Raw genomic sequence first — 23,503 nt, 5'->3', positions numbered from 1 at the left:
GTGTCCTCCAGGAGAGTGACAGTGATGGCCCAGAGCTCTCGGACTGGGAGAAGTATGCCGCTGAGGAATACGACATCCTGGTGGCCGAGGAGGCTGCGGGGGAGCCGTGGGAGGATGGGTGAGTGCAGCATGTGGGGATGTGGGGGGGGGGAGGGGACAGGAACATGAGGATGTGGGGACAGCCAGGAGGGGCCACATGGCCAGGGTTCTCACACTGTCCACACATGGCATCATCTGGAAAGCATAGCTCAGTGTCCCAACCTGAGGAGCTCTGTCCTCCATGGCATTTGGTGATTCTGAGGGTGAGTTTTTATATAGCCAGCAAAGGGGAGACAGAGGCAGCTACATTTGTGAGCAAGTGATGTCCACAGCACATGGCTGACACATGCCAGGGCAGACACAGGTTGGGGACAGGTGGCTTCTGTCACAGGCCCTACTTCAGCATGTAGCCTCTGAGACCACATGAGATTGCAGAAGCTGTCCTGGGTGTTTCACACTGTGTCTAATCTCCCCTGAGCTTAAGCTCCTCGGGCAGCTGTGCAACTCGCTCGTACTCCCAGTTGGTGGCAGATCCCTCAGTCTCCTTGTGGCTCTCAGAGACATTTCTTCTTTCTGATGGTGTCACTCACCAGTTTGCCGTTTTCCAGGCTGTCCTTTTGGTGTCAGAGCTAAGAAAAATAGATGCCAAGCCCACAGCCACAAGGTGTCCTGTGAGTTTGTTCCACATTCAGGTCTGTGGTCCATCTGAGCCACTCCCTGTGGGGCGGGATGCGCGCTCACTTCTCTGCATGCAGATGCTCAGCCATCCTACGAAATTCATGGCATCTTATAGAAAGTTATTGGCCGTGTGTGTGTGTGTGTGTGTGTGTGTATGTTCCTCCTGAATTTCACTCTGTTCTACTGATGTCCATGTCTGACGGTGTGGCGTCATGGCCTGTGGCTTTATTCACGAGCCCTGGCGTCACGAGCCAGGAGCCTCTAGCATCTTTGCCAGCAGACTTGTCTGGGCCCCTCGAGCTGCTTTGCTGTCCTGTGTGTATTGTAGACTCAGCACAATACCTTCTCCATAGTCCTGTGGAGATAAGCGTTGGGCACAGAGCAGGTGAGGAGCACTGCCACTGGGACCAGACAGGGCCACTGGTCGGAGTCTGTCCTTTACCAGCGAGCAGTATCCAGAATTGTGGTTGAATGGTCAGGTTTCATCCATGTACTTTAAAAATTTTTATTATTATTTTTAAAGTCAGCATCTCAACTCTGTCCCCCAGGCTGGAGTGCGGTGGCTCAGTCACAGCTCATGCAGTCTCCAGCACCTGGGCTCAAGTGATCCTCCTGCCTCAGCCTCCCCAATAGCCGGGACTACAGCCCCCCAGCAACATGCTTGACTAGTTCAATTTTTTACTTTTTTATTTAGAGATGGGGTCTTGCTGTGTTGCCCAGGCAGGGTCAAACTAGTGACCATTCCCCATCAAACTGCTAGGATTATGGGTGAGAGCCACAATGCCTGCCCAGTGGTTCCCCCACATTGTGTTAGCTGTTCTGATTTCTTTGCCTTTATGTGTGAACTTAACAGCGGGCTTCTTTCTACAAAACATTGTGTAGAAATGTTGAGATTCAGATTTCAATGAATGCACAGACTGATGTGGGGGCCCGCTGACATCCCAGCAAGGTCAAATGCCTGGCCCATTCCAACTTCTCCCACTGGCATTTTGTGCTTTCTATGTATGGATTTTATGTGAATTTTTTGAGAGTTCTCGGAGTATTTCATAATTTTTTCCGTTGCAAAAGGTGCTTTTCACACTCTGTTTCTAGTTGCTCATGCGTGGCACAAACACTTTCTAGCTCTGAAAGCTCTCTCAGGTTCTCACTGCCTGAACAGGTCTGTCTAACTCCATTTGTGCGTTCCCGGTGTATTTCATCTCTCATGTGCTGCGTTGCCTGGGACCTCCTGGGTGCCAGCAGAGGTGTGAGAGCAGAGGGTCCTTCCTCCCTGGCCTCGGGAAAGTGTCCCAACAACTCTCATGCTGTCCACTGACTACATCTGCCAGCTGAGGGAGGCCCGTCCTATTCTGTTGGCTGAGATGTGTCATGACATGTCCCCCTTGTCACATGTCACCCTTCTTATGTATAATCCAGGTCCATTCGCAGAGATCACCTGTGGCTTCCCCTGTAGTCCTGCTGGCTCCAGCCACACAGCAGAAGGGGCAGGGGCCTTCCCCATGGTTTCTGGAAGGGTGTGTGCGGAAGATATCATTTCTTCCCTAGCACTGGGCGAGACTCACCAGGGACTCCCATGGGCCTGGAGTTTTCCTTTGTGGGCTCTGCCAGCGCCAGGCACATGACCCAGCACACATCAGCGCTGCTGAGCTGGGCACACACGTGTCCCTAGAGCCCTCGCCATGTGGACATGACCGAACACCTGCCAGCCATGTCTCCTCCCCCAGAACTAGAGGTCACTCAGTGTTTATCTGAATCTTCTGTGTTCAGTGGTTTGCTGTGAAGCCATCTGGGGCTGCATTTTTCATAAGGTTTTTCATTAAAATTCACTGGCAGCCTCTGGGCTCCCTGTGTCTTCCAGAAACTAGGCAGCCCCTCCCTGTCCAGTGTACTCAATTATGTGTTGGACATTTGCAGAGTCCACAGGGAAACAACCGGTCACAATGCTGCCAGAGCTGGCTTCTGTGTAACCAGGGTGGCTTGGGGACCGCGGATCTTAACCTTCTCAGGGAACCCAGAGTACCTGGTTCTCACATCACCTCTGTCCTTGCTCTGCAGCGATTGCCCTATGTGTCTGCACATCACTCAGCTCAGGGCACTTCCCAGTCATGCTGGACGCCCCTGCCCCCGACTGGGCAGCGTCCGAGCCTCACACACTGCCCTCCCTGTTGTCCCCAGGCCCATCTGAGTGCAGTCCTACAACTCCAGCCCTTGTTGCCTGTGGGGCTGTCTGCCCTCAACATGTGTGTGTGTGGCAGTGGGGAGCTTGGCTCTGTGTGTGAGGGGCACACAGGCTGGCCCCACACCCACATGCACTCCTGCTTCATAGTGGCCCAGGCCCACAGACAGTGAGTGCTGGTGGCACTGGGGACCTCGGTGTCCTTGGGAATAGCTGTATCTCAGTGGGATGAGGACAAGGGCCCTGGGTGCTGGGGTTCTGTTGTGTTCCCAGGAGAGACAGCGACGTTTCCTGCATAGAAGCATACAGGTGTCACTGAGCCCCACCAGGGCGTGTCACTGTCCTATAGGTGTGCTGGTCAGAGCTGCAAAGGAGGCCTCAGCTCCCACTCTTAAGTCCTGGAGAAATTTGCCTGAGCACACACATCCCCCTGTGCCATCCTCTCCCCAGCCATGTGATGAATTTTAGAACTCCGTACGCGTTGGGGTTTGCTGTCTAACAAGCACTATCATTCACCTTTGGGCAGATAATGGTCACTGCCCAGTCCCCATCACAAGGCACCTTGTGGTCCAGCCCAAGTTCCCAGGGAGGGCTCCACCTGCTCCATAGGGAACCTCTAGGTGCTTCTACAGTTTACGTCCCACTCGCTGGGGTGTCTCCTGCTCAGGCCAGCACTGCTCCCCAGGCCACAGAGGACAGTGTCCCCCTGCCCATGGCCGTGTCCTCACCAACACACTCGTTGCAGGTATGAGGCTGACCTCAGCCCTGTGGAGCAGAAGTTGAGCACACTGCGGTCTCCGCTGGCCCAGAGGCCCTGCCTGGAGGCACCAGCAGCTCTGGGTGCCGTTGACCTGTACGAGCTTGCATGTGGGGACGATGACCTGCAGGCACTGTGACACGCACACTATGGCCTCTGCAAAAACAAAGCTGTTTTATTGTTGAACTGCCCTTTGTGGACATGTTCATGTGAAACATGTTCATCTGCAATGATAAATTATTTATTCACGGAAGCATGGCACGTGTTCATTGAAGATGCACGTTGCCACCTGCCAGTGGGACAGGAGCCCCCATGGAAGCTGTGGCCTCACCCACATGCAAGCATCATCCTTGGAATGGCCAGGGACTGGCACCCTCGGGACAGGGTCCGTGCTGCCCACACTGGGTCCCACCCTCAGGTGGACACAAGTCCCCAGGGCCTGCAGAGCAGGGTAGGTCCTCCACAGCAGTTCTGTTTCTTGAATGTTTTCATGTGAAGGTGACTGACATGCTGTGTGGAACAGTTTTAAAGCATTTTATGTGAACATGTTTGTATTTTTGAATAAAAAAATTTTCAGTCATGGGCTCTGTTCCTGCAGCCACAGCCTGGGGGAGAGGAGTAAAGTCACCATGCTATGTACACTTGGGGCCATTTACAGGGCTGTCACCATGAGCACTGCCACCCACAGGAACCGTGGCCACACTGTCCTGGGAGGGCCACGTACCTCTGCCAAGCCCTCACCGGACCCAGCTGCTCCCTCCATAGTCCCCATGGGAATGTGGCAGGGTCACAGTGATGATGTCCCAGAGTCAAGGCCCATCCCTTCTGAAGGACAGGCCCCTGTGGGGAATGGTCCAGCTACCAACACAGTGAAACACGTGACCCCTAGGCAAGGCACAGGTCTTTGTCCTCACCCTTTGAGGCCTCTGTCTCCAACCATCTGGCCACAGGTGGCCATGTGGCATGAACATAGGGCCTGTCACCTCCACAGCCACCTGTCAGAGCCCACTGGCTCCACCCAACCACAGGCACTGCCAATCATGAGCCAGGATGTGGCTGCGAAAGAGGGATGTGTGGCCTCTATCATGGGCTATGGATGCCTCACCCACACTTGTGTTGGACAGGACAGGCAGATACCTGGTGGATGTGGACAACACCTCCCAAGGCAAGGCAGCTCCTGCTGAGATCTGCCTGGAACCTGACCTGGTGCCCACCTAGCATCCTCTCTCACACATGGCCCTGCTGGGGCACATAGGCAGGAGAGTCCGGCCTCAGCTGCTCCAGGAAAATGGTGCTGGGGGCAGTCCCTGTAAGACAGAGCCTGCAGGTGTTGGGAAGGGGCTCCTCCTGGCTGGGCCCTGGGGATGGGACTGCTTAGCTCCTATCACTTCTGGTCAGGACCTGTAGCTGTGTCAGCCACAGGAGAAGCTGCCACCTCAAGTGGACAAGGCCAGGGGGTTAAGCAGCCCCTCCCTCATGTCTCCCACATTCCCCTGCCATCACTCCAGAGGTGCCCTGGCCCCAACATGCAGGTGTCTTCACTGAAGGAGTCTGGTCCTCTGGATGTCCACCATCGAAGATGTCACTGAGAGGGAGCCCAAGACCCCTCCCCACCCCTGCCACACCTGCACCCACAGCTCCATCCAGGGCCTGTCCCTCCCCCTGAAGCTCACCTGCCAGGTATGCCTAGCCACCCAGACCATGGCAGGGTATCATCCTTCAAGGGTCCCTGCCTGCAGCCCCACAGCCCAGGCAGGGCCCCCAAACCTACATGTCCCCACATACACCAGCTTGCCTGGTGCTAGTGGGGTAGTCCAGGTCCAAGTCAGGGCCATTTGTAGAGGGAGCTGTGTGTAGAGGTCACACAGCTCCCTCTACAAATGACTGTCCAGGATCCCTAAGTGTCCCCCGGGAAGCCCCTCCCCTTCCCCATGGGCTTGTCCCTGTTAGACCCAGAGCACTAACTGGGGGTGCCAAGGCCAGGGCAGCCCCATACTGGAAGGTGACATTCTCTCACATAAAGGTCCTAACCACTAACTATAACCGCCAGGGTCCAGGCTGTCCCCTTGTGAGACTGGCAGGTCTCCAGGCAAGTGGGTGACAGGGAGGACCAGGTACCCCACCACCCTCCAGGAAGATGGCAGGCATGGCAGGTCTCAGGCATCAGTCACATGTGGGCAGGGATGCTTCTGGGTGTTCCCAGGACTGTCCGTGGCACCAGGTGACCAGGGCAGGTCTGAGGGTTCCAAAGAGCGAGGTGAGCACACCTGGTGTTATGTTCCACAGGGGCCACAGTGAGAGGTGAGCACTGGGGGAACCAGGCGTACCTGGGGCCTGGGTCCCAAGGTGAGCTTGATACATTCTCATTTCCAGGTGGCTGCAGGACAAGGTGACAGGTCCCAGTGTATTCTGCCATCCACGAGTGACCCAGCAGGTTCCGCTAAGCTCCCTTACAGCTGCTGTGCGTGGTCAGGGCTCCCCATGATTTGAGGGGAGGTGCCCACAGAGTGGGAGACAAAGTGGGAGCTGGAGCCCTGGAGGGGACAGCATAGCCATGACATGGAAGAATCACAGGTGGGAGGTGGGAGATGGGGTGCCCGGAACCCTAAGTGACTGCTATGTATGGGAGTCCCTGTGAGCCCCAGGGATGCTGCTTGCAGGTCATGGGGACGACGGCTGGAGGTGTGGGCCTTGGTGCCCCATCACTGACTGGGCCTCATCTGCAACAGACCCCTCCCTGAGCCCTGCCAGAGCCCCAGCTCAACGTGTAGGCCCCAGCCTACTCCCACTTCCTGGGCCCCCAGGGAAACTGGGCCACACCAACCCACATCTCTCCACTGGGTCTGTACCCCGTACACTGCATCCCCCCACCTTCCCTGAATCTGCATTTGAGTAGGGGTGGGGGCTCCCTGACACCTCACCTGGCCCCTGGCCAGACTCCCAGGTCCCTTCTCAGCCACACACCAAGATTTCCAGGCTGTATTGCTGCCGGGGGGTGGGGGGGGAATGTGCCCTGCCTAGACATTACATGCCAGTGGCAACGTTGCAGCAGCCTGGGACACCTTAACTGTGACCTCGGGTGACAGGATGCAGGCACTCCTGTCTCCCAGACTGGCAGCTTATGCTGCAGGGGCAGGTAGAGCCTGTCATAACCAAGGTATGCAGTACCCCCAGGTGACAGGTGGGAGACCTGTTGTCCTGTGTGGTTGGGTTTGGACAGGTGGCAGTGCCCCTGAGCATTTCTGTCCTTTGAGGAGTCTGCCATTCGACCCAGGAGATGTTTTGGGGGACCTTCATAGCCAGCAGCAGTGTTCTGGCAAGGGAGGACATCTGCAGGATCAGCCTCTGTCAGGGGATTGTGGCCACCAGAAGGTTGTGACTCCTTAGCCACAGCTGGGCTGGCAGTTCAGGTCTGGAGTGGGTGGGGTTCGTGCAAGGGTCTTCCCCTCTCAGCCTGGCACAGATGTGGCCACCACGCCCACTCTCCAGTGTCCCCGTCCATCCCAGGAAATCTGCCCCTCTGGGTGAGCCCTGGCAGGTGTCCTCGTCCTGCAGTGGTGGGGGGGAACCTTTGTGCGGAATCTGCCCCTCTGGGTGAGCCCTGGCAGGTGTCTTCGTCCTGCAGTGGGAGGGAACCTGTGTGCGGAATCTGCCCTTCTGGGTGAGCCCTGGCAGGTATCCTTGTCCTGCAGTGGGGGGGAACCTGTGTGCGGACTCGGTGCCCTTGACGTTCAAGTCCAGCCTCTTGCAGGTGGGTCAGCCTATTCAGACCCCACAGGACAGGGCGACAGTGGAGACCTGCAGGGAATGGGGGATCCTGCACGCTGAACCAGACATCAGCTAGAGCCTTATGAGTCTCTCTGTACCCCACATCCCAAGAATCAAGTGCCTGAGTCCTGCCCACAAGGGCAGCTGTCCCCACCCCTGCACCTGGTACACCACAGCCCAACCATGGGAGGTCCTCTGTTCCTTTAAGACAGCCCCTCCGTGGGCCAGGGACACCTGTCCTCCTAGGGTGACAATGCCGCCCTTCCCCACAGTGATGTGAAGACAGATACACAGCAGCCAAGACTGCAGGACATGCAGGAGCTATGGGCCCAGTGCAGTCGGGCTCCACCCAGGGCTCCCCCCACAAGGTCCTGGTAATAGACCCTTGGCACCCACCACACTGGTTCCTGCCCACTAAGGAAAATGGACCTGGATGGCACCCACAGTTGGACAGTCCCAGGTACAATGGGGTGATGCACAGCCCCTCCCACGTCACAGGGACCCTTAGCTGTCAGCTCCCCAGCAGCTGCTGCCCCTAGGCCCTCACATACCCCATGTGGTGATGGGATCTCACAGGATAGGGTCAGGGGAGAAGGAAGCTGAGGCTAGGGGAGCAGCTGCCTGGTCTTCCAGCTGCCCTTTTGCTCCTCCTGTGCCTGAGCAAAGGTGGCTGTGCACCCATGGACAGGCAGCAGGGGGCACTGAAAAGAACGTGGGGGCCCATTGGGGCTGTGACAGGGACAGACACCCATCAATCCCACCTCAGATGTAGCAGACCACATCCTGGGGCCAGGAGGTAGATGGGGTGGGAAAGGCTGCTGTGGAGGTCCACAGGGTCACAGGCCACGACAAGTTGTCCACAGGCATTGGCTACATCAGCAGAAGCTGGGACAGGTTTCTAGATGGAGGCTACCCTTGCCCTGGGGGCTTTGGGTATCCCTGTCCTCCACCCCAGTGCTGGCCCTTCCTCAGTTTAATCACAGAGCAACTGAGGTCTGAGGCTGCCGTCCAGGTGAAGGGGCAGGGGGCTTCTCCCAGCAGACCCCATAGAGGCTGGAATACCCTGAGTGAGTGTTGGTGGCTCCACCCAGGCCCCATGCACAGCTGCATGTCTACAAAGGTGTGGTGACCCCAGCAGAGGGCCTGCCATGCCCCAATACAGGGGAGACCCCCTTCTTCATGTCTGCGCTTGTCCTCTGAAGTCCGGGCCAATCTCTCTTTGGTCCAAACAGACCCTGGGAACAGTCCAACCTGCTCAAAGGTGAGAACACAGAGAACAGGGCTCAGGGAGTCCTTCCCCGTTCAAAGAAAAGGACAGCTCACATCTCAGAAGTTCAGTGGAGACCATCTGAGCATCTGACCCACTTGAAGGGGGCAGGTATGGGCAGCAGCACTGAGCAGATGGCAGGTACTGAGCCCGACCTCTGGCTCAGGACACAGAAGGGTGAGGGCAGCAGCACAGCCAGGGAGGTGGACAAACCACAGACAGTAAAGACCTGGGGACTTGGTAAGTGCTCAGGAGACACAAGCCATTCCTCTGGAGTTTGGGCTGTGAAAGCTAACGCTGAAGGACCAAATGTCTGTCCCCCCAAAATGCACATGATGAAGCCCTCACATCCGAGGTGAGGGGTTAGGAGGTAGGGCCTCTGGGAGGTGATGAGGGTCTGAGGGTGGAGCCTTATGGATGGGACCAGTGTCCTTATAAAAGGGACCCCAGAGAACCCCCGGCCCATTCCAACATGTGAGGACATAGTGAGAGGGCACCATCTCACTCTGGTGGAGTGAGTCCCTACCAGACACAGCATCTGTCACATGGGGATCTTCAGCCTCCTGAAGTGAGGAATAAATGTTTGTTGGCTGTAAGCCTCTCAGCCTGCGGTTACTTTGTTACTGCAGCTGGAAATGGATTCAGATAGGGAAGATTATTTACCCCACTCCAGCATTTTGGCAAGAATGCTTCTGTGGTTTATCTGTCTTCAGAATTTCTACTTCTCTCTTCTTTTCTATTTTTTCCTATCCTGTACTTTACTGTTAATACGTTTAATTCTTGCATTTTATAAGCCTATTTAAAGAGAAATGTTTCCCCTGGAGATCAGAGGAGATACCCCCTCACCCTGAGGATCAGGAAGCCCCAAGCACTGGTGGCAGCACACTAGATCTGGACTGTGCAGGAGGTGTGTTCAGAAGTGCCCCAACATCCAAGTCAGGGGGCAGGGGGGCCAGGCACAGAACCAGGGCACATCTCAGTTAAAACACTGTGACTTGGGTTCTGTCCTGCTCACCCAGGTAAGGACACCTGTCTGCACACCTGCTATGGCAGCACCCTGCCTGGGCCTGGACCAGAGACAGAGCAGTCCCTGAAAGGAGCAGCTGCTCTCCCTGGGTCTGGACACCGATGCCCCAGGCCCAGCCGACCATGCCCCTCCCTGACTCAGGCCCCACCTTGACAGTTGTACAAACCTACCAAGTCCCTCAGGACATTCAAGAGCTGGTTCTGGGGGTCTCTGCCTTAATTAACAAGGGAGGACAGGCTGGTGAAGGTTATGTGGAAGTCAGAGTGGCTGAGGGTGAAGACCAGAGTGGCCACACTCAGGAGCACCTGCAGAGGGACAGGGGTGAGAGGTTTTTAAGAAGAACATGGGATGCTGAGACCACTTCGTCCCCCAGAGGACCCCCACCTACCTGGCCACTGGGTAGTTCTGCAGAGGGACGCCTGGGGACCTTCCAGAAAAGCTGAATATCCACTGAAGCAGAGGGGCAGGGGTGAGGCTGGAGGGCTCCTCCTGCCTCAAGCTACACATGGGCTCTTAGATGGTGTCACCAGGAGTATGGGGACACTGTACAGGAAACACCACAATGTGTCACCTGTCACAGTCACACACAGATTATAGCACCATGTACCTCACAAACATAACTACTGACAACCACACACAGCCCACAAGGAGCCAGATCACCAGGGCCAGTCAGGGCTGGAGAAAGCAACATCCAGGCCACAGGATATAGGCCCCACCTCTACCCACGACCCAGGGGGTCCCTGAGTCAGGGCTCCCTCAGGGGGTGTAGACCCACGTCCACCTACAACCCAGGTGTCCCGAGTCAGGGCTCCCTCAGGGCAGATACTCAGTGCCTGTTTGCTAATGGCTCAGACACTGCCTCTCTGGGGCCTCCTGCTGTCATTGGGATGGCAAGGAAGACTCACAGTCCACACAGAGCTCACACAGCTGGTTAAGACCCAATTCTGTCAGCACCCAGGCCAGGAAGGGCCCCAGTGCTAAGGGTCCTGCGACACTGGGGACATAACACCTCTCAGTGTCAATCCCCAGTGCACTCAGGCCCCTATAGAAGGCTGCACCCACCCTCGAGAACAACGGTGTCTCTAATGCCTTTTGGGGCCATGTTTCTCAACAGCCTCGGACACCTCCCTCATCTTCTATTTTACAACAAATGCAAAAAACAGCACAGAAAGTCAAGCCCCACTGTTCCCCTAAAAGGGAGACTTGATTTGAAGGAAGCCGAGTGAAAACAAAAACCAAGGCCAACTTGGAGCCAACAAAATATCCTGTTGATTTTCATCTAGTCCCTGGCTCCTCGAGAAACTAAAAAGAGATTCACTCTCATGACCTCCAGATCAGAATCACCTGCCAGTCCTGGACACTTCAGCCTGAAGGAGGGAACTGGCACTTGGACCCTAGTGATACAGGACAAGTGGCATCCCAGTCAGCTCAGAGGAGCTGGGGTTGCGGGGGCGGCCCGGCTGCCTTGCCTTGGCGATGTTGGTGCGGTGGCAGCGGGCAGAGGAACCTGCGGCCTGGGGGTGGGAGGGTGGGGGGGCCACAGGAGGCTCGAGTAGCTGGAGGGGCCAGACAGCTGCCAGGAGACACCAGCACCTTAGGTTTCCCTCCCCTTGCACATAAGGCTAAATAGGGAAGCCCCACTTTCCTAGGCCTGGTCAATTTCATGTAAGTTTCCTAGGCCTGGGAATGAAAGGGATTGTAGCCATTCATTCAGGACCCAGACACGCCGTCCCAGACACAACTAAACGTAACTACAGAGGGTCCTAGACACGCTAAATGTAATTACAGTATAGTCCCATGGGGCCCTCTGTAGTTACATTTAGTGGGGCTTGGCAATAGATATATATATATATATATATATATATATATGTATATCTAGACAAAGAGCCCAAAGAGAGCTTTTTTCTCCCGACTTGGGAGCTTTGGTGTTTTTGTATTCTTTTCTGTAAATAAATCCTGTCTTACCACTGATCTGTGGTCCGCGGATTCATTCTTCCAATCACCAAGACCAGGAACCTACTGAAGAGCGAAATTCCGGTATCACAAGGACCGGGTCTAATGCCAACTCGTGGGGCACCAGAAAAACCGTGGCTTCCTGGACGGTCAAACAAGAGCTTCCAAACTTCTCCTGTTCAGGAAAAAAAAAGAAAGAAAAGGTTACCGCAGAACTAGGTGGGCTTCCCAGTGGACTACCCCTTCAACAGTGGGCCCTGGAGCTGGAGTGGGAGGACCCCGCACCCAAACCACTCCAGCCCCTGGGACCCTCAAGGCCGACGTCACCCCAACGAGGACTCTCTCATCCCCAGGGCCAGACTGAGGACCCCAAAGCACACTTGGGGACCACAACAAAGACTCGGGACCTCACTAAAGACTCGGGAACCCCGGGGGCAGAACCTGGGACCCCAACAGAGGTTCGAGCCCCCAACAAAAGGCTCGGGGACAGCAAGGCAGGATCTGAGATCACAATAAAGACTCAGAGACCCTAAGGAAGCCTTAGGAACCTCCGCAGCTGGCCTCCCAGCTGCACGCGGAACGGCGGCCGCGGAGGAAGATGCCGCTCTCCGCAGTCCTGTCTCCCGCGGAACCGCCCAGGAGGCGAGGCCCTCAGCCGGGACCCCAACCCCAGTGAGCACGTTTGAGTGGCGCGGCCCACAACACAGCTCTGCCTCTCCGCCCCGGCCGCACCTGCCAGTCACCAGCACAGGACACCCGATCAAAGGGAAGCCCGCCTAGGACCGCGTGCGCAGATCGTGATCACGTGATACCACGCGACCAATGGAGAGCCCGCCCAGGGGCCGCGCGCGCAGACCCGGAGCATGTAACCAATGGAGATCTCGCGCCAATCGAGCCGGCAGATCGTGAGTACGTGATGCAACACAGCCAATCGGGGGCCCCCAGGGCCGCGCGGCGCTGCCATGCCCCCGCCCAATCGCATTCCCGGGTTTGCGGCATGTGGACCTTGCGAGCAGCCGTCCGCTCGGGGCTCCGGCTCCTCTGGGTGGGTTGTGGCCGCCCCAATCTGAGGGCCGTGCAGCCGCCGCCGCCCTGGCCCGCGCTCACCGCTTTCAGCCGCTGGGGCCCCGGAAAGTTTCCGGGAAGCGGAGCACGGGGCCCACGGGCGGACCGCCGCCCAAGCCAAGCCGGAAAAGACGAGGAGGATCTGGAAGATGCGGACGAGGAGGAGGAAGAAGAGGAGCTGCTGAGAAGGGACCCGTTGCTGCCCGCGGGGACCCAGCGCGTGTGCCTGGTTCACCCTGACGTAAAGTGGGGCCCGGGAAAGCCGCAGATGACCACAGGTGAGCAGAACTGCGCCTCTGGGAGAGGCGGGGCGTTCTAGGTAGGGTCTCCGAAGGAAGGAGCTCGTTGGATGGAGATTGGGGGCTAGGACTCAGGGAGGAGCTCATTGAGTGGCAATGAAGGAGCAGGGACTCTGAGGGGAGGAGCTCTTTGGGTGGCGATGTAGGGGCGGGGACTCTGAGGAGAGGAACTCATTGGGTGGCGATGCTGGGGCGGGAACGTTGAGGGGAGGACCTCAAGGGATAAATGCGGAGACTCTGGGGGAGGAGCACAATTATGTAAATATAGGGGCGAAGTTGAAGAGGAGCAGGGACTCTGGGGGCAGGACCTTTGGGGCGGGGCTTACATGGTGGAGGGAACTTATTGGGTGGAGGCGTGGGGTGGCGTCTAGAGGGCGGGGCTTGGCCGCGCTGCCCGGTTTTCCTTGGCCCGAAGCTGAGTGCGGGAATAGGGCCCGGCTGGGGGCGGGGTCCTGCACTGGGCAGAGGCCGGACTTGTGGACGCTGGCCGGGATCTCGTGCCTTGCCCGCAAAGTAAGTGCCCAAGATCCAGAAAGACTTGGTCACAGGAAGCCCCTGGGCTGACCGGGGTCTTCGCACCTGTGGGTAGACAGCTCTGTCCCGTCACCTCTGGACTGTCTCTGGCCGTGTCCACCGCTCGGCTGCAATAAACACGCATGGACAGGTTCACGTCTTCGGTCCCGGGGCAGACACTTGGGAGAACTGTGGGGTCCAGACTCCTGAGAGGGCACCTGCGTTGGGAGCTGGGAGCTCAGGGGCTTGTCCTGGAGGGAGGCGCTGGCTTGCTGAGGGCTGGGCCTGCGGCTTCAGGAAGAGCGGTCAGGAGAGTGACCAGAGGATGGGGAGGGCTCTGGAGCCCACCAGGACTCAGATCCCAAAAGTTCTGCCCACCCATGGGCGCAGACCCCCAGCTGCCACCCGCCCACCAGCCCTGCTGTGCACACCAGCGTCCTGGCCTTGATTTCTTCCTCTGCGCTGTGGTGTGGAGCTCTGCAGTTGTCATGAGGAGCAGGGTCCAGGAGTGCACAGGAAGTGGAATCTGCACTGGGGGCAACTCCTAAGGCCATGGGAAGAGGTGTTTGTTGCTGTTGTAAGATGGGAGGAGAAAATAAGGTGCTGCAGGGCAACAGCTCCTCCAGGGAGTGGTGGGGGCCATGGGTGGCCACAGCATCATGGGCAGCAAGTGAGTGTCCTCGGGGCTGTGACCACCTGCAACAAGGATTCACCTCCCATTCCAGGGTTCTTAGGTACAGGTGTCTCAGGGCTGCACACTCCCTCCACAGGCCCTAGGGGAGGCTCCTTCCTGCCTCTCCCAGCTCCTGGTGACTCCAGGCATCCCTGGGCTTGTGGCCGTATCACTACAGTCTCTGCCTCTGTCTCCACATGGCTTCTCTGTATCTGTGTCTTTGCTGTCTTTTATGAAGACACCTGTCACTGGATTTAGTGCCCTCCCTAATCCAGGATGGTCTCATCTCAGGATCCCTCCCTAATTACATCTGCAGAGACGATATTTCCAAATAAAGTCCCGTTCCCAGGTTCTAGGGGTAAACACGTGGATTAACGCACACCCATTCATGTGATATCTATAAAGCCTATGCCAGGGCTCAGCTGCCAGTTCGGGAGTATCTGTCCCTGCTCCTGCACTACTGTCTTTGGGAGTCTCCTTCAGAGCTCAGCTTCACAGCCCGTTTCCTGTCTTTTTTTTTTTATTGTTGGGGATTCATTGAGGGTACAATAAGCCAGGTTACACTGATTGTAATTGTTAGGTTCTTATCAGTTTAATATCTGATACGTCCTCTATCCGTTTCCTGTCTTAATCTCCTCTGCCTGGTGGTCACCTGAGGAAGAACCAGCAGAGTGAGCGTAGGAGCGGGCCCCTGACTCCTGTGTTGCACCCCCAGGTGTCACTGTCAGCGTCCCCACCTCCCAGAGCTGCACTGGCCACCTTGGGCTGCTGGGGACCTGCGCCATGTCTCCTCACCCCTGCGTCAGCCCTTGCTCAGCTCTGTTCACTCTGCCTGCCCAAATGGGTGCCAACTTCCCTGGCCCTTCTAGAACCTTCTGTCACATTATCCCATCTTCCTCTGTCCACCCACCCTCCAGGTGATACACGTGTGATGCACATCACAGCACCCCAGGGCTCTTCACTCAGTGTCCCAGCTTCTGCACCTGTCCTGAGCTGTGAACCCACCAAGGCTCCAACTTCCTTCTGCCACCCTCCTGTGCCCTATCCCCATCAGATTCATACCTAGAGACCTTGTGGGGGCACCTAGGAAACCACAGGGGAGAGAAGACATGTTTGGGAGTAAATGCTAGGTCTGGATGTTCTCCCAGATATGGCCACGTCCAGGGCAGGAGGAGGTCAGCAGAGTGGAAGCCAGCAAGGCTGCCTGGGTTAAGCAAGGACAGGGCCAGGGCATGTGCAGATTGGGCCCAGGGCCTACCCCAGAAGGCAGTGTCCTAACAGTAGCCTGTGTATCCCCACAGCCATGTGGCAGGTGGCAGAGGCCACAGCGCTGGTGCACACCCTGGATGGCTGGTCCGTGGTCCAGACGATAGTCATGTCCACCAAGACACCCAGCAAGAAGCTCATCTTTGGCAAAGGGAACTTTGAGCAGCTGACAGGTGCATCATCTCAGACCTACTCTTCCCCTCTGTCTTGTCACATCTAGGGTGGGTCTGTCGGGGGAAGGAGGTGTCAGCACAGGTCGCAGAGCACACTGGAGTAGATGTGGAGGGTCATGGGCATGTGAGGAAGGGTCCGCTTCTGACAGGACCTTCTTCTGTTAGAGACAATCAGAGGGTGTCCAGAAATCACATCAGTCTTCCTGAACGTGGAGAGGATGGCTACCCCAACCAAGGTGGGTGACATCGTTTCCATGTCTTTTGTGCCACTCTGAGTGTCTGAGTCACATTACATACATACAGTATGTGCAATGCTGAGGATGGAGAGGGGCATGGGGTAGGATGACGGTGCAGCCTGCATCCACTCCTCCCATGAGGCTGAGTTCCCGTGTCCAGGCTCTGCCGTCTCCTCTTCCAGAAAGAGCTGGAGGCGGCCTGGGGCCTAGAGGTGTTTGACCGCTTCACCATCGTCCTGCACATTTTCCGCTGCCATGCCCGTACCAGGGAGGCCCGGCTGCAGGTGGCACTGGCCGAGATCCCCCTACTCAGGTGCCCGAGGGGCGTCCAGCTGAGCAAAAGTGCCCTTCTGTCTGTTGTCCATGTTGTCCATGTGGGGCCCACAGGCATCTAAGGTGCATAAGAGTGTGGGGTGCACATTTGGGAGGGATGTGGCAGGGCTGGTCCAGCACAGCTCAGCTGGTCACCTGCAGTGTGTGACACCCCCCACCACCTCCCACCCCACCCCCGCTCTCAGCAGCCCTGTCAGGAAAGGCAGCAGCATGGCCGATGAACAGCTCCCATTTCCATACCAGGTCAAACCTGAAAAACGACATTGCCCACCAGGACCGCCAAGGAGGAGGCTCCCGCTACATCATGGGCTCAGGTGACATGGGACCATTTGCAATGCCCAAGGACATTGTCGCTGGGCACTCGGGGATGTGTGGCGAGCTGCCCGAAGACAGGAGGTGGCAGCCCTTGAACATCCCAATGGGGCAGGAGCTGAATGTGGCCCAATCTCTGTCCACATTCAGGCAAATTAGGGTATCATAGCAATTACCTTCAGGTGCCCTAAGAGAGAACGATAATTGGGGTCTTAAAACAGCAGGGATCCATAACCCCCCCAGCCCTGGAGCCCAGAAATCTGAGGTGCAGGTGTCAGGGCCACTCCCTCCACAGGGCCCAGGGGAGGCTCCTTCCTGCCTCTCCCAGGTCCTGGGGGCTCCAGGTGTCCCTGGGCTTGTGGCCACATCACTCCGTCTCTACGTGGCTTCTCCTCTGTGTCTGTGTCTCCTCTGCTGTCTCTTAGGAGGACGATTGTCATTGGGTTTAGGAACCACGTTACTTCAGGGTAGTTTCCTCTCGAGACCCCTCACTAATCGCATCTGCAACATCCTGATTCCACATAAAGCCTCTGGTGTCAGGGCAAGGACGTCCTTTGGCCCAGCACAGGCCCCATCCCATCTTCCCCCTCCTTAATGCTGTCTTCCTCACCTCTGAGCATCTCTCTGGGAACAGGGGATGCTCCCAGCCTCATGGGGCAAAGTGTGGAAGGGAGGATGCCATCCGCACAGCGGTACTCAGAGCAGCTCTGCACAGGCAGCCTCACACCGCCTCTTCCCTCATTCCTTGCACACTCACTCTCTGTTTCGGGCATTTCCAGGGGAATCCTTCATGCAGGTGCAGCAGCGTGTGCTGCGAGAGAAGGAGGCCAAGATCAGGAAGGCCCTGGAGAAGCTGCGGGGGAAACGTCGCCTGCTACGCAGACAGCGCACACGGCGGGAGCTTCCAGTGGTGTCTGTGGTGGGCTACACCAACTGTGGTGAGTGTGCCCAGTGGTGTCCTTGGTGGGCTAGACCAACTGCAGTGAGGGCGTGCGCACATGTTCTAACGGCCGCGGCCCTCAGTGGGCTGAGTGTATCCTGGGGACTGGGGTTTGCTTTTTATAACAGGTTCTCTGAGCTCTGAGAAACAGTAGGAAAGGAAACCTCAGCATTTCACAAGCCACGGGCAGTAGACACCTTCAGAGAAGGAAAGCAATTCAGGTCTCATAAAGTATAACTTCTCTGTAAATTTCAAGATATGTCTCAACACAGCCTTCAGTGACATCAGATGCAGGAGGCAGAGACCGGGGTTTCCTTCACAGCCACAAAGTCCTGACACATATCGGCCATCTATAGACACATGCTCACAAAACCCTGCCCTGCTGACCACTCCACTGTTGTCCATCCACATTTGCCAATCCCGGGAAGGTCTGGGTCCCCTGTGTGCTGGGCACACATGCTGTGACCAGAGCAGATCCTGCTCATGGAGCTGGTAGTCTACATCTATGACAGGCAGGGACATTCCCCGGATCCTGGGCTGGACACCTGGGGACAGCTGGGCTTTAGAAAAATGTTTATATGAATTCATACTTCCCAGGAACCCAGAGCACTTCTGCTGGACTGAAACAAGCTTGGAAGTCACAGAACCTTTCAGCCCAGACAACAGCGTGTGTTGTCTTTGAGAGGATGAGCAGGGTTTCTATGTGCATCCACATGGCTAAGCCAGGCAGGGACCACATCAGGGCCATGGGTATTAGGCCTCTGTCCACGTCAGGGCCATGGGTATTAGGCCTCTGTCCACTGGGGTCACCTGCATCAGGCCGTCTGCCCACTGGGGTCACCTGTATCAGGCCGTCTGCCCGCTGGGGTCACCTGTATCAGGCCATCTGCCCGCTGGGGTCACCTGCATCAGGCCATCTGCTTGCTGGAGTCAACCTGCGTCAGGCCATCTGCCCACTGGGGTCACCTGTGTCAGAAGTGACTGGCGAGTGCCCCATGTTTGTCAGGATTATGGGGTACTCCAGACAGCCCCCTGGTATCCAGTGCTAGCCTGACCCCTCCGGGCATGGCTCTCACCACATCTACACTGTTGTCCCTCCCCATCTGCAGCACAGCCTCCCTGTATCCACACACAGCCCTGCTACGGATTGCTCAAGCAGAGACAGTTCATGTCTCTTCCTGTCAGGTCTGAGGGTCCCTGTGGACCTCAGACTGACCCCTGGGCATTGTAGGACGTGGGTCTCAGGTGCTGCCCACGCTCCACACTGCATGGGGGATAGGGACACACCAGGGTCTCAGCAGAGCTCATCGCATCCTAGGGAAGACCACACTGATCAAGGCCCTGACAGGCGACGTGACTGTCCAACCACGGGATCAGCTGTTTGCCACACTGGACATCACAGCCCATGCAGGGTCCCTGCCCTCCCACATGACCGTCCTGTATATGGACACCATCGGCTTCCTCTCTGAGCTGCCCCACGGTCTGATCGAGTCTTTCTCCGCCACCCTGGAGGATGTGGCCCATTCGGTAAGTGAGGGCTGGACTGGGAGCTGGGGCCTCAGACACCAAGGAGAGCTAGGACCCAGCAGCCCGCGTGCCCTAACCCTAACCACAGGCACTGGCGGGTCTTGGGTCCCAGACATGACCCAGAGACCAGGGGACACACACAGACACAACCCAGAGACTAAGAGCCCCGACACAGACACGACCCAGAGACCAGGGGCCCAGGGGACACGACACAAATGCAATCCAGAGACCAGGGGGCCCAACACAGACACAACCCAGAGACACGGGGACACATACACAGACACGACCCAGAGACCAGGGGACACACACAGACATGACCCAGAGACCAGGGGACACACACAGACACGACCCAGAGACCAGGGGACACGACACAAATGCAATCCAGAGACCAGGGGACACACACAGACACGACCCAGAGACCTGGGGACACAGACACGACCCAGAGACCGGGGGACACACACAGACATGACCCAGAGACCAGGGAACACACACACAGACACGACCCAGAGACCAGGGGACACACACAGACACAACCCAGAGACCAGGGGACACACACACAGACACAACCCAGAGACCAGGGGACACACAGACACGACCCAGAGACCAGGGGACACACACAGACACGACCCAGAGACCAGGGGACACACACAGACACGACCCAGAGACCAGGGGACACACAGACACAACCCAGACACACACACAGACACGACCCAGAGACCAGGGGACACACACAGACAACCCAGGGGGCAGGGTCCTGGTTGCAGAGAAGCCTGAGGAATCTTTGGGCAGCACTGTGTCCAGAGGGGCTGGGGCAGAGAGGGACAGAGAGGTTACTGCTGAAATACAGGCTGAGTGTGGGTTTGTGAGGATGCTGCCCAGGAGGGCCCATGTGGCAGGTACACAGTCATGTGGGAGCCACAGAGAATGTCGCTGAGGGCCGGGCACCTCTCTTCTGTCTGTGAGTTTTCTAAGAGTCTAAAACTTTAATGAAAAAAATGATTTAAAAAAATTAAATGCATCCAGATTTACAAAAAACCCAAAGGCAGATGTGAATACCCCAAAGTGGATGTGGGGCCTCTTTCTGGTGGCAGAATCACATAGGGCTTTTTTCTTTTCTGTAATTTACAAATTTTGCATGAGGCACCTACCTGTAAAGCTTTTGGGAAAAAGTGTACTTTGAAACCTGAAATCATCTAAGATTTTCTCTGAGATTTCAAGAAACGTAAGGCCAGCCTGGACCCCAAGTGGCTCCTTTGTCCACAGGGTCCACTGTGGACAGGACCTATGGTATCCAGAAGCCCGGTACTGGGGGCTGTGAGAGGGTACAGCTCTAGCTCCCACACTTACTTGTGGTACTGTCTGAGCTCCTCCTTGGGCCCATCCACAGGCATGAGACTGAGGGCAGCATCCCTGCCACTCTGACTGCAAGACCCATCCTGTCCCACAGGACCTCATCCTCCATGTGAGGGACGTCAGCCACCCCGAGACTGAGCGCCAGAAAGCCAGTGTGCTGTCCGCACTGCACAGCCTGAACCTTCCTGGCCCACTGCTGGACACCATGGTGGAGGTCCACAACAAAGTGGACCTGGTACCTGGGTAAGTCAGGGCCTGCAGGGACCCGAGGCCAGGGAGTCAGGCTGAGCTCTTCTGGGCATCCCGGGGAGCCAGGTGCAGAGCTGTATCATGTGTCCAGGGAGTCTTGGGGAGTCAGGCCAAGCTCTGCTGGGCATCCTGGAGAGTCAGGGCCGAGCTATGCCAAGTCTAAGACCTGGTGAGTCAGTCTGAGACCAAGTAGGCAGCTCCTTCCCTGAGTGTGGGGCTGATGGAGAACAGACTCTGGGTTCCCTGTGTGCTAGCTGCACTCTTGACCAAGTATATCTGGGACCCAGAGCAGCCACACTCCCAGTCCTGGCACCAAGGCCCGGCCCACCTCAAGTGTGCCTGGTTGGGGGGTGCAGTGAACAGCCAGTTCCCTCCCAGTCTACCCAGCCTCCACCCACAGGCGTTGTCCCACCCTAGTTACTCAGGGACCCTGTCTGGGTGGTGTCCCCAGGCTAAACAGGTCATGGTGTTCCCCTCACACAGGTACAGTCCCACAGAGCCCCACGCAGTGGCCGTCTCTGCCCTCCTGGGGTCAGGGCTGCAGCAGCTGAAAGTAGACCTGGAAGATGCAGTTCTGAGAGCGACAGGGAGGCAGCTGCTCACCCTCCGTGTGCGGCTGGCAGGGGCCCAGCTCAGGTGAGCAGCCTCATGGGGATGGAGGTGCACATTTGGGCTTACAGGTGCGTGGGGAGGGCCATACCCCAATAATCTTAGGGTGCAGGCACCAGCTGAGATGATTCAGAGTGGTCTACAGCAAGTCTCTGTCCTGCTGCTGCCTGCAGACTCCAGGTCACTCTGCATTTATTGATCCTCCCTCAATCCTCCCTTCCCATTTCCCAGCCCTAATCTTCCCCTCCTCCTTCCCAACCCTAACTGTCCCCTGACCCTGAGCCTTACCCTTCTCCTCCCCTCCCCAATCCTAACTGTCCCCTGACCCTGAGCCGCCTTCTCCCCAACCCTAACCCTAACCTTCCCCACCCCTAACCATAACCCCACCAGTAAAACAAAAACTTGGAGGAGGGGCTGGGGAGCAGGGGTGGGGCAGGCCAGGCTCTCTTTAGCAATACTGAGTATGAAACTGAACACATCCACTGGGTCCTCACTGGTGGCCATGAAATGCACCTGGTCCCCAGCTGGCTGCATCGGGAAGCGACAGTCCAGCACGTAGATGTGATCCCTGAGGAGGGGGCGGCCGAAGTGCAGGTCATCATCAGCAAGTCTGCCTATGGCAAGTTCCAGAAGCTCTTCCCAGGATGAAAACATGCCTTAGCAGCCCGGGCACCTGTCCTGCTGAAGTGTTGGGCTTAGTTCCTGGTTCTCTGCTGGGCATGTGTGGCTGTGACTACCCAGGTCTGGGGTCACAGCCACTGCTGTGCAGCATGAGCAGCTGCCAGCGTCCACTCCAGACATGTGCAGTCTGGTCCGAGTGAGCTGGGCCCTGCCCGTCTTCCTGGCAGGCATCCACAGTGGATGTTGAAGATCTTGTGCTTGGTCCTCTGAGCCAAGTTCCTGGATCCTCCGGGCTGGCTGTGACCATGGCCGTGAGCAGCACCATGGTGGGGCCTCTCCGTCCCATAGCCCTCACATAGGCACAGCCAGCCTCGTTTTCTCCACGGTGCTGTGGGTGAAAGGACGAGAGACCCAGCCTCTGGGCAGCACAGAAGGTGGCAGAGGATGGCAGAGAGAAGACAGCTCTGCTAACAAGGAGGCCTCAGGCCAGGTGGGGATTGTACCCAGGGACAGGCCAGTTAAGAAATGCCAACAAGGAGTCCCACCTGCATGTCGCAGGCGCATGTATGCGTGCCTACCACCCCACCACCCCCCACCCCCGCATGCATGTCAGCTGTCTACCAATATGAAAAATAAACTTCGGACAGCGCCTGTGGCTCAGTGACTAGGGCACCAGCCCATATACCGAGGGTGGCGGGTTCAAACCCAGCCCCGGCCAAACTGCAACAAAAAAATAGCCAGGCGTTGTGGCAGGCACCTGTAGTCCCAGCTACTCAGGAGACTGAGGCAGGATAATCGCCTAAGCCCAAGAGCTGGAGATTGCTGTGAGCTGTGATGCCATGCCACTCTACCGAGGGCAACAAAGTAAGACTCTGTCTCTAAAAAAAAAAAAAAGAAAGAAACTTCATCAAACAGCAGGAAGCTGCCTCTTAGAGCAGAACCTGCACCCAGGCGAGGGAATAGACCCCTGTTGCAGCAACGCTCAGCTTGAGGAAGGACATTCTGGGCCCAGGGAGTAGGGACTGTGCATCTCAGGAGGACAGCCTGGACAGTGACGCATTTCCATGGGAAATGCCAAGAACATGCCGACTATGTCTCTGTCCCTTCGGATGGGTGCTGGAAAAGGTTTGACTTGTTTTCCTAGTTCTGTATTCACCATTACAGGTGTCAGCTGTCCATAGAGTTGTCCCAAGATGTTACCCTTCAGGGACAGTGAAAAAAATCTCTGCCCCTCCCCTGAGCGTACAAACAAGAGGCATGGACCTCCCAAGGCAGGGTGAGCAGGCTCCCCTTACCTGTGAGGCTCTGGGGTGCACACAGATACCTCAGTGCCAGCCACTGCCCAGACCTGCCTGAGGTCTGCTTCTGTGCCTACCAGCCATGCAGACTCAGTTCAGGGAGGGTGTGGTTGGCAGAAGACTGTCCACAATGATATCCACATCCCAATCTCCATGTAGTAGACAGAATAATGTCCCCAAAGAAGTCCTCATTCTCATTCTCATCCCATGTGGTAGACAGCAAAGATGTCCATGTACCAATCCCATGTGGTAGACAGGATAATGTCCCCAAAGATGTCCACGTCCTAATCCCATGTGGTAGACAGAATAATGTCCCCAAAGATGTCCACGTCCTAATCCCATGTGGTAGACAGAATAATGTCCCCAAACAT

The 23,503-nt window shown here is 56.8% G+C and overlaps 2 protein-coding genes and 1 long non-coding RNA gene across 5 annotated transcripts in view; 2 read left to right on the top strand and 1 right to left on the bottom strand.

Moving 5' to 3' along the window:
- Positions 1-5,478, top strand: part of PPP2R3B (protein phosphatase 2 regulatory subunit B''beta) — a 40,946-nt gene extending 35,468 nt beyond the window's left edge. For all 3 annotated transcript variants that reach the window (XM_053579509.1, XM_053579511.1, XM_053579510.1), the window contains 2 exons: positions 12-118; positions 3,639-5,478. In XM_053579509.1, coding sequence (XP_053435484.1) covers positions 12-118; positions 3,639-3,789 — 258 coding nt within the window. In that variant the 3' untranslated portion in view covers positions 3,790-5,478. The remainder of the gene's footprint in view (positions 1-11; positions 119-3,638) is intronic.
- Positions 5,479-5,760: 282 nt separating this feature from the next.
- LOC128577320 (uncharacterized) lies at positions 5,761-12,534 on the bottom strand. The gene is made up of 6 exons (XR_008377556.1): positions 12,398-12,534; positions 11,678-11,840; positions 10,101-10,255; positions 9,883-10,017; positions 5,978-9,314; positions 5,761-5,886 (listed from the first exon to the last, which is right to left on the bottom strand). It is a non-coding gene; the product is annotated as an uncharacterized LOC128577320 (long non-coding RNA).
- On the top strand, positions 12,435-22,497 carry GTPBP6 (GTP binding protein 6 (putative)). Its single transcript, XM_053579512.1, has 10 exons — positions 12,435-13,008; positions 15,517-15,654; positions 15,820-15,890; positions 16,073-16,203; positions 16,467-16,537; positions 17,315-17,473; positions 18,794-19,002; positions 20,450-20,598; positions 21,088-21,240; positions 21,738-22,497. The coding sequence occupies exons 1-10, from the start codon at positions 12,582-12,584 to the stop codon at positions 21,859-21,861; spliced, it is 1,632 nt and encodes a 543-aa protein (XP_053435487.1). The 5' UTR covers positions 12,435-12,581; the 3' UTR covers positions 21,862-22,497.
- The last annotated feature ends 1,006 nt before the right edge of the window (positions 22,498-23,503 follow it).

Source organism: Nycticebus coucang, chromosome X (genome assembly GCF_027406575.1).
Source record: "Nycticebus coucang isolate mNycCou1 chromosome X, mNycCou1.pri, whole genome shotgun sequence".
Classification (NCBI taxonomy): domain Eukaryota; kingdom Metazoa; phylum Chordata; class Mammalia; order Primates; family Lorisidae; genus Nycticebus; species Nycticebus coucang.
The sequence above is the reverse complement of the archived record's forward strand: the minus strand, read 5'-3'. Positions and strand labels throughout refer to the sequence as shown.

Coding starts and splice junctions, on each gene's coding strand:
- GTPBP6 (XM_053579512.1), top strand. CDS start 12,582: ATGCAACACAGCCAATCGGGGGCCCCCAGGGCCGCGCGGCGCTGCCAT. Junction 15,891..16,072: donor GGATGGCTACCCCAACCAAG/GTGGGTGACATC, acceptor CTCCTCTTCCAG/AAAGAGCTGGAGGCGGCCTG. Junction 16,538..17,314: donor CCGCTACATCATGGGCTCAG/GTGACATGGGAC, acceptor GGGCATTTCCAG/GGGAATCCTTCATGCAGGTG.